We start from the raw sequence: 27,342 nt of genomic DNA on the forward strand, positions 1-27,342 counted from the left end.
AATGACAGATTTCCTTTCCTAAGAGATGTTCATAAACCAGAAATGGTTGTCACAATTATTGAGACTCACTTGCAATTCATGAATTGAATTTAAATTTCATCAGCCAGCATGATGAACTTTGAACCTGTGTCCCCAGGCCATGAGCCTGAGCCTCTAGGTTACTGATCCAGTAACATTACAACTACATCACTGTCTCCCCCAACTTACAGAATACAGAATCAAGGGGAGTACGAAAGGAAATGGAGAAATTGTAAGGATAACCTAATTTGAAGGTCCTGAGCTAAGTAACAGCGATTTGAAAATTAACTGATAGTCATTTTAATGTTTAGAATTGTGGCTGGGATCTTGAGGAAATAAACTACCTTAATCATTTGGATTGAATTCACAGATGCAGTATACCTTCTTAATAACAATACTGTGAATGAATATGAAATACAACCAAGATATCCAATTTCCAATGGGAGAATGCTCTGAGGAATTGGTTCATTTACACTACTGGCCTTTAGTAGGGGAAGGTTTACATTTGTGTAGTTTTATGCACACACTGTTGCATATATCAGTTGCCATGCTAATCAAATGCTGCCCAGTAAATCTGAATAAACAGCTTCACAGGTAAAATGTCATATTAGGGAGGAACAGATAATTTGGAACCTATGTTGCCCAAAGATTTCAACACTGAAATTATCGAACAAGAGATGAAAAAGACCACAGCTTGTTCCATTTGCTGTCCGTCGTTCTAGTTATCAAATGATATATTGATAAGCAAGTTGATAGCTGATTGTGTCAATCTGTCAATTAATCTGAAGCAGGAACAGACAAGACAGAAGAAAAATCCTAGTGTTTGAGAGTTTTGGTTTCAATAGATGCAAAGTTATTTGTTCCTTCCACCCATTGTTCGGTTACATTTTATGCCTTAAATTAGATGTTCATTGTGCCACTATATATTTATATGTATAAAATGTAAACTCCATTTCAATATATGTGCATTTATATGTACACATTCAATAACACATGCACATCAGCTTTGCTTCATGTTTATCAGTAATGGTGAGTAGTGAGAATGATTCCAGTTTTGTGTTGAGTGGACAGTGAGAGACCAGCTTTTTGTTTACAGCGCAATGGCACAGCTTTGGAAATTTCATGAATATCACAGGGAGGATGGCAGCAAGAACCCATTTTTGTGCAGCTAAGGGCAGACTGGCAAATTCATCAGCAACTTGTGCTGACTCTCACCACCTCACTATAAATGGCTGGATTATATACAGACAAATAACAGTGTGTGCCTCCAGTTCAAAGTTATCTTCTCAGCAAATTCTGGCATTATATCCATACCCAGTAGGCTGAAAGCTGTGCTGCATTAATATGCCTTTCACTTTGCTCTTGGAGAGAAATGAATTGGACATTATTAGATCACTTTGTTTCTCTCTGGTCTATTGGAAGAAATAAGAAGACAAATTATTCGATAATATTGCTGAGCTAAAAGTTCGATTTTTCTTTCCATGGACATTTTTACTAAAAATATTAGCAGCATCCCATTCAATACCACAGGCATTGAAAATTGTTTGTACCATGCAAGTTCAAAATAATTACTGCAACTATTACCAATTTTTCCATTATCATCAAGTATCTAATATCCCCAATTACCCCGTTTAGCATTTGTCAACCCAGTTGTCAACAATTATTGCCAATATCATCAAGTCCCTGTTATTACTAATAACCAGTAGAAACAATGACTGGGGCAGCACAGTGGCTACCACTGCTGCCTCACAGTGCCAGGGACCCGGGTTCGATTCCAGCCTCTGGCGACTGTCTGTGTGGAGTTTGCACATTCTCCCCGTGTCTGCGTGGGTTTCCTCCGGGTGCTCCGGTTTCCTCCCACAGTCCAAAGATGTTAGGTTAGGTGGTCGTTCCCCTAAAAAATAAGTATGCAGCTTTGGAAACTGTTGGGGGGGACAGCCTTGCAGGTGTAAGCTGCAGTGAAGGGGTCTGTGGCTCTGAGATTCAGAAGGGAAAGGGGGAGAAGAGGAGAGCGCTAGTTATAGGGGACTCTCTAGTTAGAGGGACGGACAGGCGGTTCTGTGGACATGGGCGAGACTCTCAGATGGTTTGTTGCCTCCCGGGTGCTAGGGTCCGAGACGTCTCGGACCGTGTCTTCAGAATCCTTAAGGGGGAGGGTGTGCAGCCAGAAGTCGTGGTACACATTGGCACCAACGACATAGGTAGGAAGAGGGGTGGGGAGGTCATTCAAGAGCTCAAGGAGTTAGGCTGGAAGCTAAAAGCTAGGACAGACAGAGTCGTCATCTCTGGGTTGTTGCCGGTGCCACGTGACAGAAAGGCAAAGAATAGGGAGAGAGTGCAGTTGAACACGTGGCTGCAAGGATGGTGTAGGAGGGAGGGCTTCAGATATTTGGACAATTGGACTGCATTCTGGGGAAGGTGGGACCTGTATAAACAGGACGGGTTGCACCTGAACCAGAAGGGCACCAATATCCTGGGGGGTAGGTTTGCTAGCACTCTTCGGGGGGGTTTAAACTAATTTGGCAGGGGGATGGGATCCGGACTTGTAGTCCAGCAAGTAAGCTAGCTGTGTGTCAGGATGTCCAAGACTGTAGGGAGGCTGTGGAGAAGGTAGCACTGACAGGGACTACTTGCGGACACAGAGATGGGCTCAAGTGCGTATACTTCAATGCAAGGAGTATCAGAAATAAGGTGGGTGAACTTAAGGCGTAGATCAGTACCTGGGACTACGATGTTGTGGCCATCATGGAAACATGGATAGATGAGGGACAGGAATGGCTGTTGGAGGTTCCTGGTTACAGATCTTTCAGTAAGATTAGGGAGGGTGGTAAAAAAGGAGGGGGGGTGGCATTGCTAATTAGAAATGGTATAACGGCTGCAGAAAGGAAGTTTGAGGGGGATCTGCCTCTGGAGGTAGTATGGGCTGAAGTCAGAAATAGGAAAGGTGCAGTCACCTTGTTGGGTGTTTATTATAGGCCCCCCAATAGCAGCAGAGATGTGGAGAAACAGATTGGGAAACAGATTTTGGAAAGGTGCAGAAGCCACAGGGTCGTAGTCATGGGCGACTTCAACTTCCCAAATATTGATTGGAAGCTCTTTAGATGAAATAGATTGGATGGGGCGGTGTTTGTGCAGTGTGTCCAGGAAGCTTTTCTAACGCAGTATGTAGATTGTCCAACCAGAGGGGAGGCCATATTGGATTTGGTACTCGGTAATGAACCGGGACAAGTGGTGGGCTTGTTAGTGGGTGAACATTTTGGTGATGGTGACCATAATTCTGTGACTTTCACCTTGGTTATGGAGAGAGATAGGTGCGCACAACAAGGAAGTTTTTCCAATTGGGGGAAGGGAAATTACGATGCTGTAAGACAGGATTTGAGGAGCATACGTTGGGAGCATAGGCTGTCAGGGAAGGATGTGGTGGAAATGTGGAACATTTTCAAGGAGCAGATACAACGTGTCCTTGATATGTATGTACCGATCAGGCAGGAAAGAAATGGTCGTGTGAGGGAGCCTTGGTTGACGAGGGAGGTTGAATGTCTAGTAAAGAGGAAGAAGGAGGCTTACATAAGGTTGAGGAAACAAGGTTCAGACAGAACAGTGGAGGGATACAGGATAGCCAGAAGGGACCTTAAGAAAGGGATAAGGAGAGCTAAGAGAGGGCATGAAAAATCCCTGGCGGATAGGATCAAGGATAACCCCAAGGCATTCTATGCGTATGTGAGAAACCTGAGAATGACGAGAACGAGGGTAGGTCCGATCAAGGACAGTGGTGGGAGACTGTGTATTGAGTCGGAAGAGATAGGAGAGGTCTTGAACAAGTACTTCTCTTCAGTATTTACGAACGAGAGGGACCGTATTGTTGAAGAGGAGAGTGTGAAACGGACTGATAAGCTAGAAGAGATACCTGTTAGGAAGGAAGATGTGTTGGACATTTTGAACAACTTGAGGATAGACAAGTCCCCCGGGCCTGACGGGATATATCCTAGGATTATGTGGGAAGCAAGAGAGGAAATTGCAGTACCGTTGGCAATGATCTTCTCGTCTTCACTGGCAACTGGGGTGGTACCAGGGGATTGGAGAGTAGCGAATGTTGTGCCCCTGTTCAAAAAAGGGAATAGGGATAACCCCGGGAATTACAGGCCAGTTAGTCATACTTCTGTGGTAGGCAAAGTAATGGAAAGGGTACTGAGGGATAGGATTTACGAGTATCTGGAAAGACACTGCTTGATTAGGGACAGCCAGCACGGATTTGTGAAGGGTAGGTCTTGCCTTACAAGTCTTATTGAATTCTTCGAGGAGGTGACCAAGCATGTGGATGAGGGTAGAGCAGTGGATGTAGTGTACATGGATTTTAGTAAGGCATTTGATAAGGTTCCCCATGGTAGGCTTATGCGGAAAGTCAGGAGGCATGGGATAGAGGGAAATTTGGCCAATTGGATAGAAAACTGGCTAACCGGTTGAAGTCAGAGAGTGGTGGTAGATGGTAAATATTCAGCATGGAGTCCAGTTACAAGTGGAGTTCCGCAGGGATCAGTTCTGGGTCCTCTGCTGTTTGTAATTTTTATTAATGACTTAGATGAGGGAGTCGAAGGGTGGGTCAGTAAATTTGCAGATGATACAAAGATAGGTGGAGTTGTGGACAGTGAGGAGGGCTGTTGTCGGCTGCAGAGGGACTTAGTCCTGGGCCTCTTCCTCCGCCAAACAATTACCACCCAACACCTGGAGGAAGAACGCCTCATATTCCGCCTTGGGATCCTGCAACCACATGGGATAAATGTGGATTTCAACAGCTTCCTCATTTCCCCTCCCCCCACATTATCCCAGTCCCAAGCCTCCAACTTGGCATCACCCTCTGGACCTGTCCATCACTTCCCCCCTCTGACCCATTCCTTCTCCCTCACCTTCATCCGCCTGTCGCATTCCTAGCTCCCTCCCCCAAACCCCACCTTCTCCCATTTATCTCTAAGCCCCGAACCACAAGTCTCATTCCTGATGAAGGGCTTATGCCTGAAACGTCTGTTCTCTTGCTTCTCAGATGCTGCCTGACCTGCTGTACTTTGTCAGCACAGCACTCTCGACACTTAGTAGGGAACAGGGAGTTCTTGGATTGTTGTAATGAAGGAGGGGAAAGTGAGGACCTAGGTAGTGGGAAGGAAGATGGACAGGTCGGACAGTTCAAGAGGGCAGTGCCGAGTTGGAGGCATGGATCTGGGATAAGGTTGGGGGGAGGGGAAATGTGGAAACTGGCGAAATTGACATGGATCCTGTGTGGTTAGAGCGTTGCAAGGCAGATGATGAGGTGATCTTCCTCCAGGCATTGAGTGGCTAGAATTTGTTGGTGGAGGAGGCCCAGGATTTGTATTTTCTTGGTGGAGTGGGAGGGTGAGTTAAAGTGTTCAGCCACGAGACGGTGGGGTTGTTTAATGTGTGTGTCCCAGAGATGTTCTCTGAAACATTCCGCAAGTTGGGGTCCTATCTCACCAATGTAGAGGAGACCACAGCGAGAGCAACGGATACAGTAGATGATGTGTGTGGAGGTGCAGGAAAATCTCTGTCGGATGTGGAAGGTTTAAATTAGATTAGATTCCCTACAGTAGGAAAACAGGCCATTTGGCCCAACAAGTCCACACCAACTCTCCGAACAGCAACCCACCCAGAGCCAAGCCCCTACCATATATTTACCCAAAACTAATGCACCTAACACTGTGGGTAATTTAGCATGGCCAATTAACCTGACCTGCATATCTTTTGATTGTGGAAGGAAACTGGAGCACCTGCAGGAAACCCATGCAGACAATGTGCAAATTCCACACAGACTGCTGCCCGAGGCAGGAATCGAACCTGGGTCCCTGGTACTGTAAGGCAGCAGTGCTAACCACTGAGCCACTGTGCCACCTTTGGGGTCTTGGATGGAGGTGAGGTGGGAGGTGTTGATGCAGATTTTCAACCTTTCGTGATGATAAGAGAAGGTTCCAGGAGTGGAGGGAAGGTTGGTGGGGGGCATGGACCTAACAAAGGAGTCACAGAGGGAATGGTCTCTGTGAAATGCAGATAAGGGTGTGGAGGGAAATATATCTCTGGTGGGTGGGGTCTGCCTTTTCTGACATTTATGCTACCTACAAACAGTCCTCACCACCAGAGAAATATTTCCTTTGCCATCACTATCTGTGTTCCGCAGATACCATTCCCTCCACGACTCCCTCTCTCACTCCACATGCAATGCAAGTCCTGGGCCTCCTTCACTAGCAAATTGTAGCCACCCTGGTGCCTGGTGGAACAACACCTTATCTTCCGCCTTGGGATCCTCCATCCTCATGGGATCACTGTTGATCTCACCAGTTTCCTAATTTCCCCTGACCTTATCCCAGTTGGTGCTTCACTGACTTGTCTGCTGGATTCCCCTTCCAAGGAACTTGAAACTGGAGAAGTATTAATGGGGAAAAACGAAATGGCAGAGGAACTGAACAGATACTTTGCATCCATCTTCATGGTGGAAGAACCAGCAGCATACCAGTATATCAAAAGAGTCATGGAGCAAAACTGAGTGTAGTGGCCATCACTAAGGAGAAGGTGCTGGGCAAGCTGAATGATCTGAAGATAGATTAATCAACTTGACCAGATGGACTCCACTCCAGAGTGCTGAAGGAGGCAGCTAGGAAGATTGTGGAGGCACTGGTGGTAATCGTTTAGGAAACACTGGAGTTGGGAATGGTCCCAGAGGACTGGAAAAGTAATACCACTGTTTAAGAAATGAGGGCAGCAAAAGACAAGCAGCTGTCAGCTGGCCTCCGCTCCAACCCCAACCTCACCATCAAACCGGCAGACAAGGGAGGCGCGGTGGTAGTTTGGCGCACCGATCTTTATATTGCTGAGGCTAAACGCCAGCTCGCGGACACCTCCTCCTACTGCCCCCTTAACCATGACCCCACCTCCCACCACCAAACCATCATCTCCCAGACCATCCATAACTTCATCACCTCAGGGGATCTCCCATCCACCGCCTTCAACTTCATAGTCCCACAACCCCACACCGCCCATTTCTACCTCCTGCCCAAAATCCACAAACCTGACTGCCCCGGCCGACCCATTGTCTCAGCCTGCTCCTGCCCACCGAACTCATCTCTGCATACCTTGACACGGTCCTGTCCCCCTTAGTCCAAGAACTCCCTAACTACATTCGGGACACCACCCACGCCCTCCACCTCCTCCATGATTTTCGTTTCCCCGGTCCCCAACGCCTTATCTTCACCATGGACATCCAGTCCCTATACACCTCCATCCCCCATCACAAAGGCCTCAAAGCCCTCCGCTTCTTCCTTTCCCGCCGAACCAACCAGTACCCTTCCACCGACACCGTCCTTCGACTGACTGAACTGGTCCTCACCCTGAACAACTTCTCTTTCCAATCCTTCCACTTCCTTCAAACCAAAGGAGTAGCCATGGGCACCCGCATGAGCCCTAGCTATGCCTGTCTCTTCGTTGGATATGTGGAACAGTCCATCTTCCGCAGCTACACTGGCACCACCCCCCACCTTTTCCTCCACTACATTGATTACTGTATTGGCGGTACCTCGTGCTCCCACGAGGAGGTTGAACAGTTCATCCACTTTACTAACACCTTCCACCCCGACCTCAAATTTACCTGGACCGTCTCAGACTCCTCCCTCCACTTCCTAGACCTCTCCATCTCTATCTCGGATGACCGACTCAACACGGACGTATACTATAAACCGACTGATTCCACAGCTACCTAGATTACACCTCTTCCCACCCTGCCCCCTGTAAAAACGCCATCCCATATTCCCAATTCCTTCGCCTTCGCCGCATCTGCTCCCAGGAGGACCAATTCCAATACCGAACAACCCAGATGGCGTCCTTCTTCAAAGACTGCAATTTCCCCTCAGAACTGGTTGACGATGCTCTCCACCGCATCTCCTCCATTTCCTGCGCCTCCGCCCTTGAACCCTGCCCCTTCAATCACCACCAGGACAGAACCCCACTCGTCCTCACCTACCACCCCACCAACCTCCAGATACATTGGATCATCCTTCATCATTTCCGCCACCTCCAAATGGACCCCAACACCAGGGATATATTTCCCTCCCCACCCCTATCAGCGTTTCAGAAAGACCCCTCCCTCCGCGACTTCCTTGTCAGATCCACACCCCCCACCAACCTAACCTCCACTCCCGGCATCTTCCCCTGCAACCGCAAAAAATGCAAAACTTGCGTCCACACCTCCCCCCTCACTTCCCTCCAAGGCCCCAAGGGATCCTTCAATATCCATCAGAAATTCACCTGCACCTCCACACACATCATTTACTGCATCCGCTGCACCCGATGTGGCCTCCTATACATTGGGGAGACAGGCAGCCTACTTGCGGAACGTTTCAGAGAACACCTCTGGGACACCCGGACCAACCAACCCAACTGCCCCGTGGCTCAACACTTTAACTCCCCCTCCCACTCCACCAAGGACATGCAGGTCCTTGGCCTCCTCCATCGCCAGACCATGGCAACACGACGCCTGGAGGAAAAGCGACTCATCTTCCGCCCAGGAACCCTCCAACCAGAGGGGATGAATACAGATTTCTCCAGCTCCCTCATTTCCCCTCCCCCCACCTTTTCTCAGTCTCAATCGTCAGACTCAGCACCGCCTTCTTGACCTGCAATCTTCTTCCCGACCTCTCTGCCCCCACCCCCTCTCCGGCCTATCACCCTCACCTTAACCTCCTTCCACCTATCGCATTCCCAATGCCCCTCCCCCAAGTCCCTCCTCCCTACCTTTTATCTTCGCCTGCTTGGCACACCCTCCTCATTCCTGAAGAACGGCTTATGCCCAAAACATCGATTCTCCTTCGCCTTGGACGCTGCCTGACCTGCTGCGCTTTTCCAGCAACATATTTTTAAACTCTGATCCCCAGCATCTGCAGTCCTCACTAGATCATTGCTCAGATTTTACAGTCCATTATTAAGAATGAGATTACAGATTATTTGCAAGTGCATGGTAAAATAGGGTTAAGTTAGCATTGCTTTGTCAAGGGGATTCATGCCTAAAATCTGTTAGAATTCTTTGAGGAGGAAATGAGCAAATTAGACAAAGGAGAGCCAGTGGACGTGATCTATTTGGATTTCCAGAAGGTCTTTGACCAGGTGCCATACAGGTGACTGGTAAATAAAAGCACATGGTGTTGGGGCAAGGTAAGAGAAGGATAGAATATTGGGTAACTGGCAGTAGGTAGAGAGTGGGAATAAAGGTATCTTCTTCAGAATTGCAGCCAGTGACTAATGGAGTTCCGCAGTGGTCAATGTTGAAACCACAATTAGTTGCGTTATACATTAATGATCTGGACAAAGGAACTAATGGCATTGTTGCTACATTTGCAGATGATACAAAGATGGGGGAGGGGTGGGGGGGGACAGCTAGTGTTGAGGAAGCAGGGAGGCTACAGGAGGACTTGGACAGGCTCGGAGGGGAAGGAAGGAATTAGCAGCTGGAATACAATGTGGGGTAAGTGTGATGTTGTGCAGTTTGGTAGGAAGAATACAGGCATATTGTGAGTAGTTTTGGAACCCTTACTTAAGAAAAGATGTGCTGACATTGGAGTAGCTCCAGAGGAGGTTTACAAGAATCATTCCGGGCATGATGAGTTTGTCATACGAGGAGAGACTGAGAACTTGGAGTCTGCACTGGATGGAGTTTGGAGGGATGAGAGGGGATCTGATTGAATACTGAGAGACTTGCATATAGTGGATATGGAGAAGATGTTTCTACTAGTAGAGAGACGAGGACCCAAGGGCACAGCCTCAGAGTGAAGGGAGTGACCCTTTAGAACTGAGCTGATGAGGAATTTCTTTGGCCACAGGGTGACGAACCTGTGGAACTCATTGCCGCAGAAGGTTTTGGAGGCTACATCATTGAGTGTATTTGGCACAGAGATAGATAACGAGTATACTAGTGAGGGGATCAAGGTTATGAGTAGAAGGCAGGAGAATAGAGTTGAGAAATATATCAGGAGCTGAATCATTAGGCTGAATGACCCTAAACCTGTCCCTATATCTTACAGTCTAGCAGATGAAGGTGCTCCCATGTTTGTTTCCCTTACTATAAGCTTCCTCAAGGGACACAATATTCACATTTGGAAATATATTGTCATTTTGTCATCGTAACTTGTTGAAATCCTGGAACTCCTTCCCAGCAATGTTGTGGGTGTACATTCACCACCGAGACTAGGTCAACTCAAAATACCCACTGAGCAAGAGCAACTGGGGATGGGGAATAAATGGTGGTGTAGCTAGCAAAACCTAATTCTCAAAAGTGATTTGTTTTAAAAAAACAAAAATCAGATACTCCATTAATTGCACAAATTATCACCAACTATGAGATAATCATCCTTTTCAGCGATGTTACACACAGGTGGGACTGGGTCTCCCGGCTCAGAGTAAGGGACACTACACCGCACCACAAATGTCCCTTTGTCATTATGATTCCCTCTATTATCAGTTACTCCAGCTGCAACTAATTGTCTCAGTTCTTCGCAATAACTAACACCAATAATTTCAGCTAGTCATCGGTTTTACTTTGGAGCTAGACCGTATTTCAAGGGGCTGTTCCGCAGCTGTTTCTCACTCATTGTGCAGCCTCTATAGATTTACACTGCAGGAATTTTACCAAATGCTGTTTAGTATAGCTGTTTAAGCCAAAAACCTAACTCTCGTAAACATCTCCTTAAATACCTTCTTTAGCTGAGAGGAATTACTGTCAGAATTAGCAAATAGGGTGTACGTTGATTTAAAAAAAAACAAATTCGCATTACACAAGTTGACAGGCACATTTGACTAATTTTGTTTTTAAATGCAAAACATTCTGACTAACTCTGGGAGTTCCGCTTAGTGCAGATGTGTCCGTTTACCAGGATGAAGGCATTGCCCTGGTCTCAGTCTGGGCGATCAAGGAGTCACTCAATTGTTTTGTCTGTGGAAGGAAGACTTAACTTGGGATTTCAATAAACAGTCTTGGTCTCCGCACAATGAATCCCTCCGAGGGCTCTTCTGACCGTCGTTTCAGAATTCTCTCCGCCCATATTGTTGAAGTTTATCCTCTCACTAATTCTTGATGACCTGCAAGAAGGTCCCTGGACTTGGAAAAGCGGAGAGAACTCCCTCTCAAACGGATTACGATTGAGGATGGGTGATGATTCACATCCCTTTCCTAGCACCCCCAAACAAATCCTGGCGGAACATTACTGGTGAATGCAAAATAAAGTTACTTCCCTAGGAAAGTGAGTCTAAAGAGAACGGTTCTGTTTCGGGACTACATTGTTAATGACAATAATGATAAATTCGATACTATTGCAATATCCAAGGGGGCACAGAAATAGGGTGGATGATTCTGGATTGAGACTGTTCAACTTGTCTTTATATGGTGGGGTTGGATAGGCAAACGCCTTTCCCCCCCATTCTTAGCGCCCGCGGATGCTGCACCTCAAAGCGCAGGCTTCAAACCGCAGGGAGAACGGCGTGGCAAGAGTTAATCGGTCTTCTGTAATAAAAACAGAGACGGCAGTGAGGGGTTAAATTTCCACTGTGACGAGTGAGTTACTTCCCGAGAAAATTCACAAGTAGGAATAATATTCGGGCTCAATGATTGCCTCAATGAAACTTGCTGAAAACAAGTGTTAATGATATAGACATTGGCGAATTTAGGGCAAATTGTAATACAGCCTTTTTCTTTTCCCTTTTAAAGCAAGCGCCCGATTTAGTGTTAAGAGATTTGACAGCAATTTCTCTTGTGGGTCATACATGTTGGGGGCTGCCGTGTTCTTGTTCAGCGGAGCTTTCGAGCGTGAATAATACACTGAGGGGGAACAGTACATCCTCACAGGAGCAGCCTTCCCCTGCATCTCTCTCTCTCTCTCTCTCGCTCGCTCGCTTTACGTCCGTGATTCCGGGTCCACTGGTTGGCGCAAGAGGACGTGTAGCGGCGGGATGGCGTGAACGAGCAGCTGGTTCCGAAAGAGGAGGAGGAGAGAGAAAGAGAAAGGGGGAGGGTGGGGGGGGGAGCGGGACAAGGAAGAGAAACAAGACAGCAAGGGGACAGCACGGGGAAATCAGACGCGCGTTGACATGGTGAGGAGCAGAGAGTTTCTCTCCTGATCTGGTGCCTGTGTGTTTTTTTGAAAAATGGACTCGATTGCTGGTTGCTGCGCCCTCTCTCTATCGATCAGCCTGTGGGTGTGCATCACCGCCGCTTATTCCCGTAAGTACAGCTTCTGAATGTTACAGACCCCCCCCCCCCCTTTTTTTTGGAAAAAAAATGCCCATGTTTTAATATCCTGGTCTTGGTCTTGACCTGATCTTGAGGGAAGGCTGTTAAAATTGTTACTGCTTTGTGAACACACACACACACTAGTTAAAAGTGAGAGGCGCTAACATTTGACATTTGGCAGGAAGAATGTGTCCATCTCCCAGCTGTCCTTGTTCCCTAACATACAGTGGCACTTCAGAAAATACTGCAATGTTGGCATGTTTTCCACTTAAATATCCGATTTGTCCTTTTGCCTCGCTGGGAAGCTTCCTTCCAAATGGAAGGCAAGTGATGATCCCCCTCCCCTCTCTCTGTGGAAATATGTTCAACAATATTTAGTCTCAGTAACTTGGAAGCAGGCAGCGTGGAAGTGTTTGGTTGCTGGGTCTTGCCACTGGGGAGCTGCCCGGGGAGAAGGGACTGACGCCGCTGGGAGCCCAGTGCGATGCGAGAGGGCTTGAATTCACAGCAACCCCCCCTCACTTTGACTGACTGAGTCCCGGCTCTGTGTTGCTGTTTACAAACACACTTTGTGCATCGCTTGGGGTCGGCAATGCTCAGGCGGAATGCAAAGCGGGGTGGGCGGTGGAATTCACTCACCCTTCGAGGAGGCTTCTGCTAAATGTTATCTGGCTGGGATTGAGGATGAACTGAAATATATGTTTCAGTTTTTTAAAAAAAAGACCCAATAAATATCGATGAAATTAACATCAGTAAAATCACTTCTCGGCAAAGATGTTAAATACTAGACTGAGAGCCACGTTTCGGGATATCCTTCTATTGACAATGCCCCCCCCCCCCCTTTTTGGAGGGGAGGCAAAACTTCTGAGGGGAGGGGATGTTCTCAAATTGTCAAATTTATTGAAATGTGACACGCCGCACCTTTCAGGTCAATAGCTCTCCTCGGCAGGTCAGCAATCTTGTGGTAAATTCCTTCTCTAGTTGCTCATTCGCGAAATTACAAACTGCATCCACGCTGCAACCCGGCAATTCTTTATGTTTTGTTTCTGTGGAGGAAAGTTGTAGGGAGCAGTCGGAGATTTCCAAGGGAGCTGGACCGATGTCCCGAGTCAGATTGCTCAGCCTCACTGAGCCGGGTTGATAGATCTGAAACAGGCGAATGCTGCCTGGTTTGCTCTGTCACTATTGCCTCTAGGTGTTGATTAAACTTCCCCAGCGCGGCACACGTGTGGGGATGTGCGTCTCTCTCTTTGTTTTCTTAAACATGTCAAGATAGAAGGGTGGGGTGTGCGATAGTGTCTTTTTTCCCCTTGGGTGTGTTTAATCAGAGTTCAGGTAAAGGACATACTGACTCCTTACATCTCCCATGGAACTCGGCATCGCTGTCCCATTCCCACTGACAGCCTCGCGTGTTATATTATATTTCCCCCCTCTATTTCAACCATTATAGCTCAGGGGGAGGCCATTGGGCACATCCTATCTGCACTGAAAGGACATTCCACTCTGCCTTAGACATCCACGCCCCCCTTACCCTGCACATTCTTTTTTTTTAGACACTAACTCCCTTTTGAACGACCCTTTGTCTAAATAGGAGGGCTTGGGACAAAAAAAATATAGATTTCTCGCATTTGCTGCTTCCTGTCGTGTAGTTCGACAGCCCTGCTTTAATACAGGGCTTACATTGAGTCTGTTGCACCAACTCTGTGATAGAGGTGAAACTTTTTTTTTGCAATGCTTACGCCCACCCTCCAAAACAAAACAAACACACACAGGAAACTTGCGCAGACAATCCATCGTTTAGTCGAACTGCAAAAATGACAAGTGAGGCTGCAGTGAGAAACGGGGGGGGGGGGGAAATACAAGCAGGAGCCGGCAGGTGGTCGCGGCTTGGTTCGAAGCAAAGTCTAAACTTTGTTGAGAAAGATATGCAGAGCGTCCTCGGAAGGTATCGCCAGCGAAATGCCCGTCTCCGCAGTTTTAATCCTCATGCAACATCTCGTCTGAAATTACGTTGCTCAGGGCTGTTGCAATGCCATAACCTTTTTGATTTGGGGGGGAACTTCTTCATTTGAGACATGAAGTACAATAGTGACACTACTGTGTGTTCACATGCAGTGCTATGGCCGTGTCTAGATGTCACTACAGAGCAGTTCCCCGAGTGAGGAAAAACATGCTGGCTTAAAGCTGCACGCCGTCCCTTAAATGTGCATCGAAACAGGCAGTCCGCAGCACTAGCCAGTGTGAAACAAAACAAAGGACGGTGATTGTGCTTAACCTTAAAGCAAACAAAATAAACCAGAAATTACTGGAGAAATTCAGCAGGTTTGGCAGCAGCTGTGGAGACAGAAAGAGTTTCAGGGCCAAATACCCTTCTTCAGAACTATCTTCATGAACAATGCCTTTACGTTTGAGTATTGTCTCAGTTGTATGGACGTTGTGTATGCAATGTGGCATCTGTAGGAAAGGGGATCAAGTATAGTCCTCTCGACCCATCCGGTCTGTTCCACCATTCAATGAGAACACTGAGCTAATTTTAACCTCAACTCCACATTCCTGTATGATTTCCCTCTCCCTCCATGCCACCCCAATAATCCTTCACCCCCCTTGATAATAAACAATTAAGAAGTTAACTCAGTTGGCTGGTTTGCAATGCAGAGCGATGAAGACAGTGTGCACCAATTCCCACTCAATTGTCAGTTAACTGGGATTATCATGAGGATTGTCCTTCTCAATCTCTCCCCTTGCCTGAGGTGTGGTGACCCTCAGGTTAAACCACCACCAGTCATCTCTGTCTAATGAGACAGCAACCCTGTATTGTTAAGTCTCCGGTGACTTTTCACACTGTTGCATAAATCGAGAATCTATGTGCCTTTGCCTTAATATTAAAACAATACCTATCTTAATATTTCAGTATGAATCATTGTAGTGGGATGATACAAGCAAGATATGTTAAATTTTCAAATTCTCAAATATTCATTTTTATAAGGTGCTCAATTTATTTTGAAATGCTTTTGTCATCAGACTTTCTCTTGTTAGAATGAATGGTTAAGCATTGAACTGATTTTGTTTTTACAAAGTGATCGGATCTGTTGCTCCTTGCACCTGTTTGCCAAGGCAGAGCTCAAACACGAGCTTCGTCAGTCAGCTGGCACAGAGTGCTCATGCTCCGAAGGGGGATTGCAAACAGGATTTCTTAGGGTTCAGGCTGTCTGTCTGTGCAATGCTGATGGCAACCAGGGACCAAGTCAGACTCAGTAGTATGACAACTGAACTGAATCGGCCAATGGTATACCAGGGGCAATAGTCAACGTTAATCAGCCAGTCGAGAAACTTGCAAGGCAGATCTGTTACTGACAGCCCTGATCCTTCGCAGCTAGCTTTCAGATCGAACAAAAACTTTAATTGTGGCTCAAATTCAATTTGAGAACCTATAATATTTGTTCACAAGATGCAGTGTGTGGTTGTTTTCATTTTGTCTCAGCCTCACGAAAAGGACAACAGAACTAAATTCGACAGCGGCAAAATAATCCATACCTGCTTCCCTTTTATAATGCATACATTTATTTTAATGTTTCATTGCAAATTTGACTCTGTCATTTGCATCTGTTCCATAACAGATTCATATTTTATACACACAAAATACATGTAAGTCTGAGATGAGCAGAATTTCTTGAGAGTCATCAATCTGTGGAATTCTTTGCTGCAGGAAGATGTTAAGGCTGAGGCATTAAATACATTTGTGTCTGTGATGCAGATTTCAAATCAGTAAGGGAATGAAGGGTTATAGGGAAAAGCAAAGACGTGGAGTTGAGGGTAGTCAAATCAGCAAGGTCTCATTGAATGGCAGAGCCGATTTGATGGGCTGAATGTTCTACTTTGCACCTTTGTCTTAATGGGGCAATCGTTTTGTTTCAGGTTGGCTGGAAAGCCTTGCATTTGTTTACAATTTTTAAGCTTTTTAAGCAGTAGTGTTAGGGAAGGAGTCATTTAGCACAGTTGGTTCTAGATGGATATCGGGTAGATCAGGTTAAGAGCTAACAGCACAGGGTTTGATTGTCATACCCGCTAAACAGGGCTCTGAAGCCGCCTTCCCCTCCCTCCCACAGTTAGCTTGAAGTAATCACTAAGGATCTGCCTTTGGGCAGAGAAGCCAAGGAAGAGATTGCTGCAGTCTGTAATTATCTGATTCCTGATTGAAGATATTGAAGCCCTTTTTCATAAAATTATGATCTACTCTGCACCCGGAGATCTGAAGTCCCATTCCGAGTTGTGCAAAAACAGTTTGTAATTGTTTTAGAGTCATAGGGTCAGATGTACAACTCGTCCATTCTGACAATATATCCCAACACAATCTAGTCCCACCTGCCAGCACCTGGCGCAAATCACTCCAAACCCTTCCCATTCATATACCCATCCAGATGCCTTTAAATGTTGCATTGAACTAGCCTCCACCACTTCCTCTGGCAGCCCATTCCACACGTGCACCAATCTCTATGTGAAAAAGTTGGCCCTTAGGTCTCTATCTTTATGTCTTTCCCCTCTCACCCTAAATGTATGCCCTCTAGTTCTGGATTCTCCCACCCCAGGGAAAAGTCTTTGTCTATTTACCCTGTCCATGCCTCTCATGGTTTCCCCATGAGGTTGCCCCTCAGCCTCCGAAGCTCTAGTGAAAACAGCTCTTGTAGTCAGTAGAATTATCTATTCGCTGAATGAGGGAATGTTTGAATAATGCAATAGTTTTGCTTTAAAATACTTCAAAGTTCTTTGTGCATTCAGTTACTGGGACTTAGAGGGTTAAAATTTGAAGATAATTTGCATAAACATGGATTGTATTCTGTTGAGTACATGATCATGATGCTTTTGGAGTTAATAGGATTCAAAAGGGTTATGGAGAGATAGTATCACTTAATGTGATGATAAAACAAGCAAAAGAGAAAATGAGGACATTTTCTTAAATTATAACTAGGCCAGTTAAGACCAATATCAGAGAGCTTTTTTTTGTATGTATAGTCTGATAGAGGTGGAAATAATAAAGAATAAATTGAATGCTGGAATGTGTGAATGTTGCCTCCCAGACTCAGATTAGTAGAATTTTGTTAGTTCCATAATCCTTTACATCCTTACCGAAGGGAGTCGACATACAGATCAACCATGATTTAATTGAACAGAACAGCAGACACAAGTGCCTGATTTACTTAGTCCTGCTGGAATGTCCCCAAGTCTTTATTAACCTTGTTGTATTGATGGAGCATGTGACAATGACCTTCTAAAATTACACATTAATAATTATGTTCTGTCATATTTTAGTCTATTGCACTCTGGATTGGTGGGGGATCTTTGGGGAAACTATTTTTAATGTACACACAACAGGGGGAAAACCTGTCTGTTGCAGTTTTGGGCAGAATTCTACTCCACCTTCCTATCATCTACTTCCCGAAGTGAGTGAGCAAATAATATACAGTTTTTTTATCTGAACTTGAATAAGATGGTCCCATGAAAACACAAGTCCCTCAATGGGCAGAAGAGGTGTGACCAACATATAGAAGTTATAAGAAGTAAAATGTTAATGTTTAAATTTTACAATGATTCGATCAAGTTGGCAGCATATCATATCGCTGCAGTAAGGTCACCAAGGAATTGAATGTGGGAGTAAACTATTCAACCCCTTGAGAAATGATGAATTGCATCTGTACTTAAATGCTATTTTACCTGCCTTAGTTCCATAACTCTTGATGTTATGGTGTTTTTAATTTGCTCAGTCAATGCATTTTTTTTAATGCATATGGTTATATGCGCACACATAGTTCTCACCCTCAGCATCTCACTGTAAATGGTATTTCTATTGCTGCATGAGAGTTGGAAGGATAATTTTTTTTGTGCAAGTCAGTTTTGAACCATTTAACTTTAGAAAAAGACCATTGTCCAACTTGATTTCTTTGTATGGCTAATTTTGAAAAGAAATGTCAGTCATATATTTTGGGTGATTTAGTGTGAGGCTGGGCTGTTTGTAATTGCAAGCTCCAGATGGTCTCTCACCTGAATTGAGATTGCGACCTGTCGTACTTTGAACAATTTATTGATTCTGTATTCCTGTTTTAATGTGCGTAATTCATCACAGAAGGGGATGAGAGAGACCAATTACTGCATCTCCCCTTGCAATCATCCATGCAAATCACTCATACTAACACTTTGCCTGCAACTGCTTCAGAGTTGGTATGGGTACTGGCAGAAAATCCAGAGAAGATGCAGGTTTAGGTGCACTTGTTCTGCTCCTCATGAACCATTGTGATATGAAAAGCAGTTTGTAACAATGCAGAACATGTAGTGACTGAAGGACATGGATCTGACAAGCCATAAATGAATAACTTGGAATGCATGCCTTTAGCTACTTCATATTGAAAACCCTTATCTCACCAAAGCTGTCACTCTGTTTTGTTTGGTCTGAGCCCTCCAGGCACAATATTGTTCTTTGCATGAACATCTTTAGCAGCAAGCTGTGTATAAGTGTGCGATATTAATGTACGATTAGGCAAACTTATGTAAATACAATGGGCAACATCTTAGATGCATGGTATTTGTAAAAAGGTAGTTTTATAAAAGGAAGAGAGTTTGCATTTATACAGTGTATTTAATGGCTAATGGACATTGCAAAGTATTTTGCAGTCATTGAAGCACTGCTGATGTATTGTCATTGTTGAAATGTGTGGAATATGACTGCTAATCTGCTCAACAATCTCTGACAAACAGCAATGTGATAATGACCAAATATTCTGTGTGTTTGTACAATGTTGATTAAATAGGTAATTATTGACCGGGTGATAACTCCTTCTACTTTTGAAATAATCTTTCATATTCACCCATGCGATCAAATCTGTCCTTGACATGATGTTTCATACAAAGGTCAACACCTGTGACAGTGCAGCATTCCCTCTGTACTATAATGGAACATAATGGAGACTTTTGTTCAGACTCTGGAGTGGGACTTCAACTGCAACGTGCACTGACTCAGACGTGAGAGTGCTACCAACTGAGCCATTGCTGATATTTTGAAAGTATTGATTTTCTGATCCTATCGGAAAAGCACATTTAAATTTGGCACTTTTCTAAATGCATTATATGCTCCTTGTGAATCTCTGAATTCAGCAGCTTCAGTGCATTCCAACTGCCTCAAATAGTCAAGGAACATTCATTCCTGTCCCCAGTATTTATGTAATGCAAGCAACTAATGCAACTATATTTTGGTAATTAACTTATTCGACCTGTCCTTCCATTGAGTAGAGAGAGTTGAGGAGATCTGATCAAGAGGTTGAAAATTATGAAGTGCTTTGATGAAGAACATTAAAATTGGTCAGCAGTCAAAAAATGGAAAGCAACTGGCAGGTTCCTTTGTTTGTTTGAGCTCTGATATATAGTCTGAAATGTGCTATCTGAGAGGATCATGAAGCAGTTTTAAAGACTCTTGGGTACATACTTGATGAGTCATAGAGATGTACAGCATGGAAACTGACCCTTCGGTCCAACCCGTCCACGCTGACCTGATATCCCCACTCAATCTAGTCCCACCTGCCAGCACCCGGCCCATATTCCTCCAAACCCTTCCTATTCATATACCCATCCAAATGCATTTTAAATGTTGCAATTGTACCAGCCTCCACCACTTCCTCTGGCAGCTCATTCCATACACGCACCACCCTCTGGATGAAAAAGTTGCCCTTAGGTCTCTTTCCTATCTTTCCCTTCTCACCCTAAACCTGTGCCCTCTAGTTCTGAACTCCCCAACCCCAGGGAAAAGACTTTGTCTATTTATCCTATTCATGCCCCTCATAATTTTGTAAACCTCTATAAGGTCACCCCTCAGCCTCTGACACTCCAGGGAAAACAGCCCCAGCCTATTCAACCTCTCTGCGTAGCTCAAATCCTCCAACCCTGGCAACATCCTTGTAAATCTTTTCTGAACCCTTTCAAGTTTCGCAACATCCTTCTGTTAGGAAGGAGATCAGAATTGCACGCAGTATTCCAACAGTGGCCTAACCAATATCCTGTGGAGCCACAACATGACCTCCCAACTCCAGTACGCAATACTCTGACGAATAAACGAAAGCATACCAAACGTCGCCTTCACTGTCCTATCTACCTGCGATTCTACTTTCAAGAAACTATGAGCTGGCATTCCAAGGTCTATTTGTTCAATAACACTCCCCAGGACCTTACCACTAAGTGCATAAGTGCTGCTTTGATGTGCTTTTCTAACAAAATCTTCTTTGTTATTTCTTCATAAAACTCAATTAAGTTTGTGAGATATGATTTCCCACGCACAAAGCCATGCTGATTCTCCCGAATCAGTCCTTGCGTTTCCAAATACATCTAAATCCTGTCCCTCAGGATTCCCTCCAACAATTTGCCCACCATTGATGTCAGACTCACCGGTCTTTAGTTCCCTGGCTTTTCCGTGCCACCTTTCTTAAGTAGTGGCACTGTGTTAGCCAACCTCCAGTCTTCTGACACTTCACCTGTGACTATTGATGATACAGATATATCAGCAAGGGGCTGAACAATCACTTCCCTCACTTCCCACAGCGTTCTTGGGTACACCTGATCAGGTTCTGGGGATCTATACACTTTTATGTGTTTCAAGACATCCAGCACCACCACCTCTGTAATATGGACATGTGCCAAGATGTCACCATTTGTTTCCCCACAGTCTATGTCTTTCATGTCCTTGTTCACAGTATGCACTGATGCAAAATACTTGTTAAGTACCTCGCCCAGCTCTTGCAGCTCCACACAAAGGCTGCCTTGCTGATCTTTGAGGGGCCTTATTTTCTCCCTAGTTACTTTTCTGTCCTTAATGTATTTATAAAATTGCTTTGATTTCTCCTTAACCGTATTTACCAAAGCTCTCTCATGTCCTTTTCTTGTCCTCCTGATTTCCTTCTTAAGTATACTCCTACTGCCTTTATACTCTTCTAAGAATTCATTCGATCTCTCCTGTCTATACTTGACATATGCTTCCTCCTTTCTCTTAATCAAAGCCTCAATTTTTCGGGTCATAAATCCAGCTTTCCCTATACCAACCAGCCTTTCCTTTCACCCTATCAGAAATATACTGTCTCTGGACTCTCATTATCTCATTTCTAGAGGTTTCCCATTTCCAGCTGTCCTTTTACCTGCAAACAACTGCCACCAATCAGCTTTTGAAAGTTCTTGCCTAATACCGTCAAAATTAGCCTTCCTCCAATTTAGAACTTCAGCTGTTAGTCCTGGTCTATCCTTTCCTATCACTCTTTTAAAACTAATAGAATCATGGTCGCTTCATTGGAGAGATTGAGTTACGAACTGATGTGGGCACGATGGGCAGAATAGTCTCCCTCCATGCTGTTATTCTACCCGAATGAGTACTGTCAAGGTTTTGATTGCTCGAGCTTTGTTCTGCTTTCTTTGAAGTTTGGGATGATAACCTTTTGATATTTTGGTTTCATATCTTACTAAGTCGCTCAGGATGGTCCTACAGACTTTTCAAACACAGAACATTAGAACATAGCACATTCCAGCGCAGTACAGGCCATTCGGCCTTCAGTGTTGCACCAATCTGTGAAACCAAGGTCAGTTCATATGTTGACTTCATATGTGGCTTTATTTTAATTCTGCATGGCCCCTTTTAATATGTGGAACTTAGTTGTACAAGACCTGCTTAGTGCATTCCAGATTGCTGCTCAGTTGACATTCTGAAGATGATCGACTATTTGTATGTTACATTTCTTTTTGTTAATGCTCCTGTGAAGTGGCTTGGGATGTCTCCTCATATGAAAGGTGCTATGCAAATGCAGGTTGCTGAGTGGAGTATACTGGTTCATGGGGAGCAATTGACTATTGAGTTTCACATGCACTTTTCATGACCAACACAGTCATGAGCTTAAGCAACCTCCATCAGCAACTGAATAGTCCTGCTCTGCATTTATTTAGCATCAAATTGTAGTGCTGGGGCCAGGAGTTGAGGGGGCAGAAATGGTATGAAATGACAGTAGATTGCAAAGTGTAGAAATTGATACATTGCAGTGTAGCATGTTGCTGATCTTATCGTAAAACTGCAAGATACAAGTGGAAGACATTGGTTGGAATTTGAGCTTTTTCAGTCATTGTTATGAAAGCATGATAAACAGGATTGAACATAACTCAAGCCACCTCTCCGAGTTTAACCAACATTCCTAGAAATATAAATTGATCACGACCAAAAAAACTCATCATGCCAATGCCATTCTTTGAATGAACTGCCTAATGGTTTTATTTCTCGATCTGGGTGTGTCTCCCTGCTCCCACCTCCTATTTTATTCCCTTTTTAAAGTTACTGTTGAGCCGATCCCAGTGCTCTTTAAGGCAATGCATTCTAGATCATGACTCAATAAATCTCTCCTCCACTCCTTTTACCAACGTTTTATATCTGTATCCTCTGATTATCCTGCTTGTGAAAACAGCTTCTTACTATGTACTTTATCAAAACCACTGTCTTTAAAGTGTTTTATTAAATCCCCTCCTCTTGCCCTCTTTTTATTTTGCAAGCTCAGAAACCGCAATAATAGATTTCCACAGTTCAAATGGAAGTAAACACCTTGGGATGTGTGCCTATGTTAACAGCACTATATAAATGCAAATTGCTTTTGTTATAGAGTAAGAGTATTACATTCCCACCACATAATTCACTGAAATTCTAATGATGACACTAGACAATAACAATATTAGATAATGAAAATAAGAATATTCTTCTTGAATTGCATTACATTATTTTACTTTCCATAATATAATTTGATCAAGACTGTTAGGGCTATGCAAGGTTGTACAGGCAGTTCCATTCTCGTGCAATCCCGTGTTATAAGAACATCGTGTAAAAGCAGCACCATTTAAACTAATGAGGCCGGAATCACATGATAACCAATATGGGCTTTAAAAGTTTATGCTTTAGAAAGCGTGTCCCCAGTTCATCAATTGTCTTGTAGCAAATTCGAGTTAACGAAATGTGCGCAATAGCAGAACGACCTATACTGGGGACTGCTGCCTTGGCAAAGCTTCCTGACTTTGAATGTGATGTTAAACTGTTTCAGTCATAGTGCATGCTACAAATCCTTTGATATCCTTTAAAGAGCAGCAATTCTTTGCATCGTCATAGTGCATTTAAATAGTAAATAGTCTCAAAACACTTCAAACATTATCGAACGAAACGTGAGGTATGAAGACAAATAGCCAAAAGCTTGGTCAGTGAGGTAGAACAGAATAAAATCGAGACAGTGTGGAAACAGGCCCTTCGGCCCAAGAAGTCCATGCTGACTATCTAAAGAGTAACCCACCCAGACCCATTACCCTACCCAGTATTTACCCCTGACTAAAGCACCTAACCTACACATCCCTGAACACTATGGGCAATTTACCATGGCCAATTCACCTAACCTGCACACCTTTGGATTGTGGAAGGACATGCCTGAGGGTGGAATCAGACTCGGGTCCCTGGTGCTGTAAGGTAGCAGTGTTAACTACTGACTACAAGTGGGTGTCTCTAAAGAAGAAGTGAGTAGTAGAGAAGTTTTGAAGAGGGAATTTCTGAGTTTAAGGCCAAGACATTTTAAGGTACAGCCAAAATGTCAAAGGTAGGAGCATGAAGAAGGAGGTGGAGGAATGTAGAATTCTTGTGTTATAGTGCCAAGGAGGTTCTGGAGCTAGCGAGTGGGTGAAGCCCTGATAGAACAAAAGGTTAATGTTGTGTGTATGATTTGATCCCATACTGTGCAATGTTGAGACAGATTAGTTGAGGAGAAGGCAAAGCTGAATACAATTTCAGACTTAGAATTCATAATATCATTATTACATTTTATACTAAATGCTATGTGAGATAATGATCGATATACCGCACTGTGACTTATAGTTACATTAGGTAAGGGTTAAATTGTTTGTATTCATGCCCTTGTAGTGAGTTTCTTTTAGAGCATCACACAATGATAATTTAGTCTTCCTTTGAGACTGTTCTAACTCCACCCCCACTGTTGTATTTATACTCAGTGATTTGCAGTTCTGTGTTAACGTCATAATGTTGCTCCAGAGTCCTAATTCACGGATGAGCATTTTAAAATAGAGTTGTTTGGGACAAGGAAAAGTAAGGCAGTGAGCATAGGATGAAGAGTCAATTAGTTGTGATGACACAAAGAGCAGAGTTTCAAATTTTTATGGTTAAGGATGCATTCGAATAAATAGTTTAAGAAGTAACATGTTAATGATCTCTCAACACAAAGTGATACTGATCCAATGGGTTTAATTGCTTCTTTTTGTGCTATGAACACATTTGTTTATCCATCTGGGTCATTCCAAAGGTTGTGTAAAACTTGTACAGAATATCACTCCGTAAACAGCACTATAACTTTCACCAGCTTCCAAACCCTTGAATAATGAGTTAATGATGTTACAACAAAATCACAGCCATCTCCCAGCCTGTGCTATAATCTTTAGAGTTGCTTTTGTGAATTTAGCAACCCTTCTTAAAAATTACATTTAAATGGTGAAAATTGTGTGCGAGCTTCGCATAGGCTGTGATTTGTGTCAGTGTTAACTTCAAGGATTACACTTTGAATTAATTAAGTGGGTTAATGAAAATCTGCAAAGAAGTGTAGCAATTATATCCTTGCAGGAAAATAATAACTTGAGTTCAGTTTGCTAATTGTCCAATTAAACTTTTTTTATTTTCTCCTTTCTGACTCCCATGATTTTCTTTAGATTCCATTCCAGCTATATTAAAATGTGCGTGAAATCTTTTGTGTTGAATCTATTTTGATGGGAAAGTGCGTTCTACATTTCCAAGGCTATGATAAGATATTAGCAATGGTTCAAAAATATCGATCACATTGACCTGACCCCATCTGGTTGTTGCAAAGTGAAACCTACTCATTTACCTTTTTAAAAGTATTACATTTTAAATGAGGTGCAACGCAAACAAAAGTCACAAAGGATTGAATGACATTGTAGGTTTTGCTTTTGCATCTAAAAAAAGAACATGCTTGTGTTTTATTATCTTCTGTCTTCGTTCTGTGTCCTGCTTCCTTATTGCTGTTTTCTGTCTATCTCACCGTGCTCCCCCCCCCCCCCCCACCCCCCCACATCCTGCTTTATCTCATTAGAAAAGCTCATAATAGCAGAGTTGTAACATTGGAATTGTTAAGACAGACCACAGTTGATCATTACAGTGATTTCATTAAGGAAAAGACTGGTTAGAACTGGGAAAGTGTGTCTTGAAATTTATTAAAGTGGACCTGGAAATTGGGTAACGAAATCTAAACTTTTATTTTACTCAGTCAAGGTAAGAGGAATCAAAGAAAGGTTTGACAAATTTTGAAATGTTTTGAGAGGCTCATAGTGAAGGATTGTTTCTTCTAATTGGCAACAAGGGGTCATGTATTCAAGTTTATCATGATAAAATGGAATTCTCAACTTTTGCGTGAGAAGCGCAATGACTTAGAACAAAAAACAGTGCTAGACACACTCAGCAGGTCCCATCTGGAGAGATTAAGAGTGAGCATACAGAGAAAGAATGAACATTTTCAGTCCAATGATCGTTCATTCAATGCCAGACCTACTGAGTTTCTGCCGCAATTTGTTTTTGTTTCAAATTTCCAGCAGTACTTTATTTTAGTACAATTCCTTAAAGCTTCCTTTTGAAACACACGCTACAGCTTCATTGCAAGTGGAATTGGCTAAGGTTTTCAAAAGCAAGAATATAAAGGGACATAGAGACATGGTTGGGAAATTGGATTAGGGACTTTGCTGCTCTTGGAAAAAAACTAGCATCAGCAGAGGAACAGTGGGTATGACCTTCTTCTCTACTTTAAATTTTCCGAATTATCTGTGAAGCGGTTTTTGATCATAAAAGTCAGTCCTAACATTGCTCTTCTCTTTCCTCTGCTGACATATGTGTGCAAGTGATTTGAAATGGCTCCACCCTTCTGTCCTTATACAATGGCATTTCACTTCACTTTATCTCAATACCACCTCTCTCAACTCAACTGATATCCCCAAATTTTTATTTGGGGAATTGTGGATATATTTCATTTCAAATAGCCTCATCTCCATTGTGCAGCTGGGACATTAACTGACTCAACTTGTCCACCCGCCTCACCCACTCCAACCTCTCACCCTCATGGGATCAATCTCGATTTCGCTAGTTCCTTCATTTCCTCTCCCCCCACCTTATACCAGATCCAACATTCCAACACGGCACCACCCTCTTGACTTGTCCTACCTGTCCATCTCCACTCCACCCTCCTCCCCGAAGTATCACCTTCACCCCACCTTCATCTGCCCATCACATTCCCAGCTACCTTCCCACATCAACTCCCCCCAAGTCCCACCCCCCTCCCCCCTCCCATTTATCTCTCAGCTCCCTTGGCCCACAAGTCTCATTCCTGATGAAGGGTTTATGGCCGAAACGTGGACTCTCCTGCTCCTCAGATGCGGCCTGACTGGCTGTGCTTTTCCAGCACTGCATTCTTAACTCTGATCTCCAGCATCTGCAGTGGGATTTCAAGTGGAATTGCACTTTCTCCCTGTGTCTCTGACGGCCCATGAGCGGCACAGTGGTACAGTGATTAGCACTGCTGCCTCACAGCACCAGGATCCCAGGTTCAATTCCAGCCTCGGGTGACTGTCTGTGTGGAGTTTGCACATTCTCCCCGTGTCTGTGTGGGCCCCCTCTGGGTGGCTCTGGTTTCCTCCCACAATCCAAAGATGTGCAGGTCAGGTGAATTGGTCATACTAAATTGCCCATAGTCAGGGGTGAATATGGGGAATGGATCTGGGTGGGTTACTCTTTGGAGGGTCGGTGTGGACTTGTTGGGCTGAAGGGCCTGTTTCCATACTGTACAGATTCTAATCTACTAAAATGGTTTCGTTTGCAATTTGCTTAAAAATAATGGGGGCTTTGTGGACCTTAACTATTCTCTTGCAGTTACACACATAAATCAGGTCTCATTCCCCATGTGTGTGTGAATAGGCTGTGAAATGTTGACATCTCTGAATGGTTG

The 27,342-nt window shown here is 44.1% G+C and overlaps 1 protein-coding gene across 2 annotated transcripts in view; it reads left to right on the forward strand.

The window, feature by feature from the left end:
* Positions 1 to 11,972: 11,972 nt before the first annotated feature.
* The window catches only part of LOC140482416 (contactin-associated protein-like 5), a 1,296,746-nt gene continuing 1,281,376 nt past the window's right edge, over positions 11,973 to 27,342 (forward strand). The window contains exon 1 of one of the 2 annotated variants that reach the window (XM_072579899.1): positions 11,973 to 12,280. In XM_072579899.1, coding sequence (XP_072436000.1) covers positions 12,205 to 12,280 — 76 coding nt within the window. In that variant the 5' untranslated portion in view covers positions 11,973 to 12,204. The remainder of the gene's footprint in view (positions 12,281 to 27,342) is intronic. The other variant, XM_072579898.1, reaches the window with a different exon arrangement.

The sequence above is a fragment of the Chiloscyllium punctatum genome, chromosome 10 (genome assembly GCF_047496795.1).
Source record: "Chiloscyllium punctatum isolate Juve2018m chromosome 10, sChiPun1.3, whole genome shotgun sequence".
NCBI classification, from domain to species: Eukaryota; Metazoa; Chordata; class Chondrichthyes; order Orectolobiformes; family Hemiscylliidae; genus Chiloscyllium; species Chiloscyllium punctatum.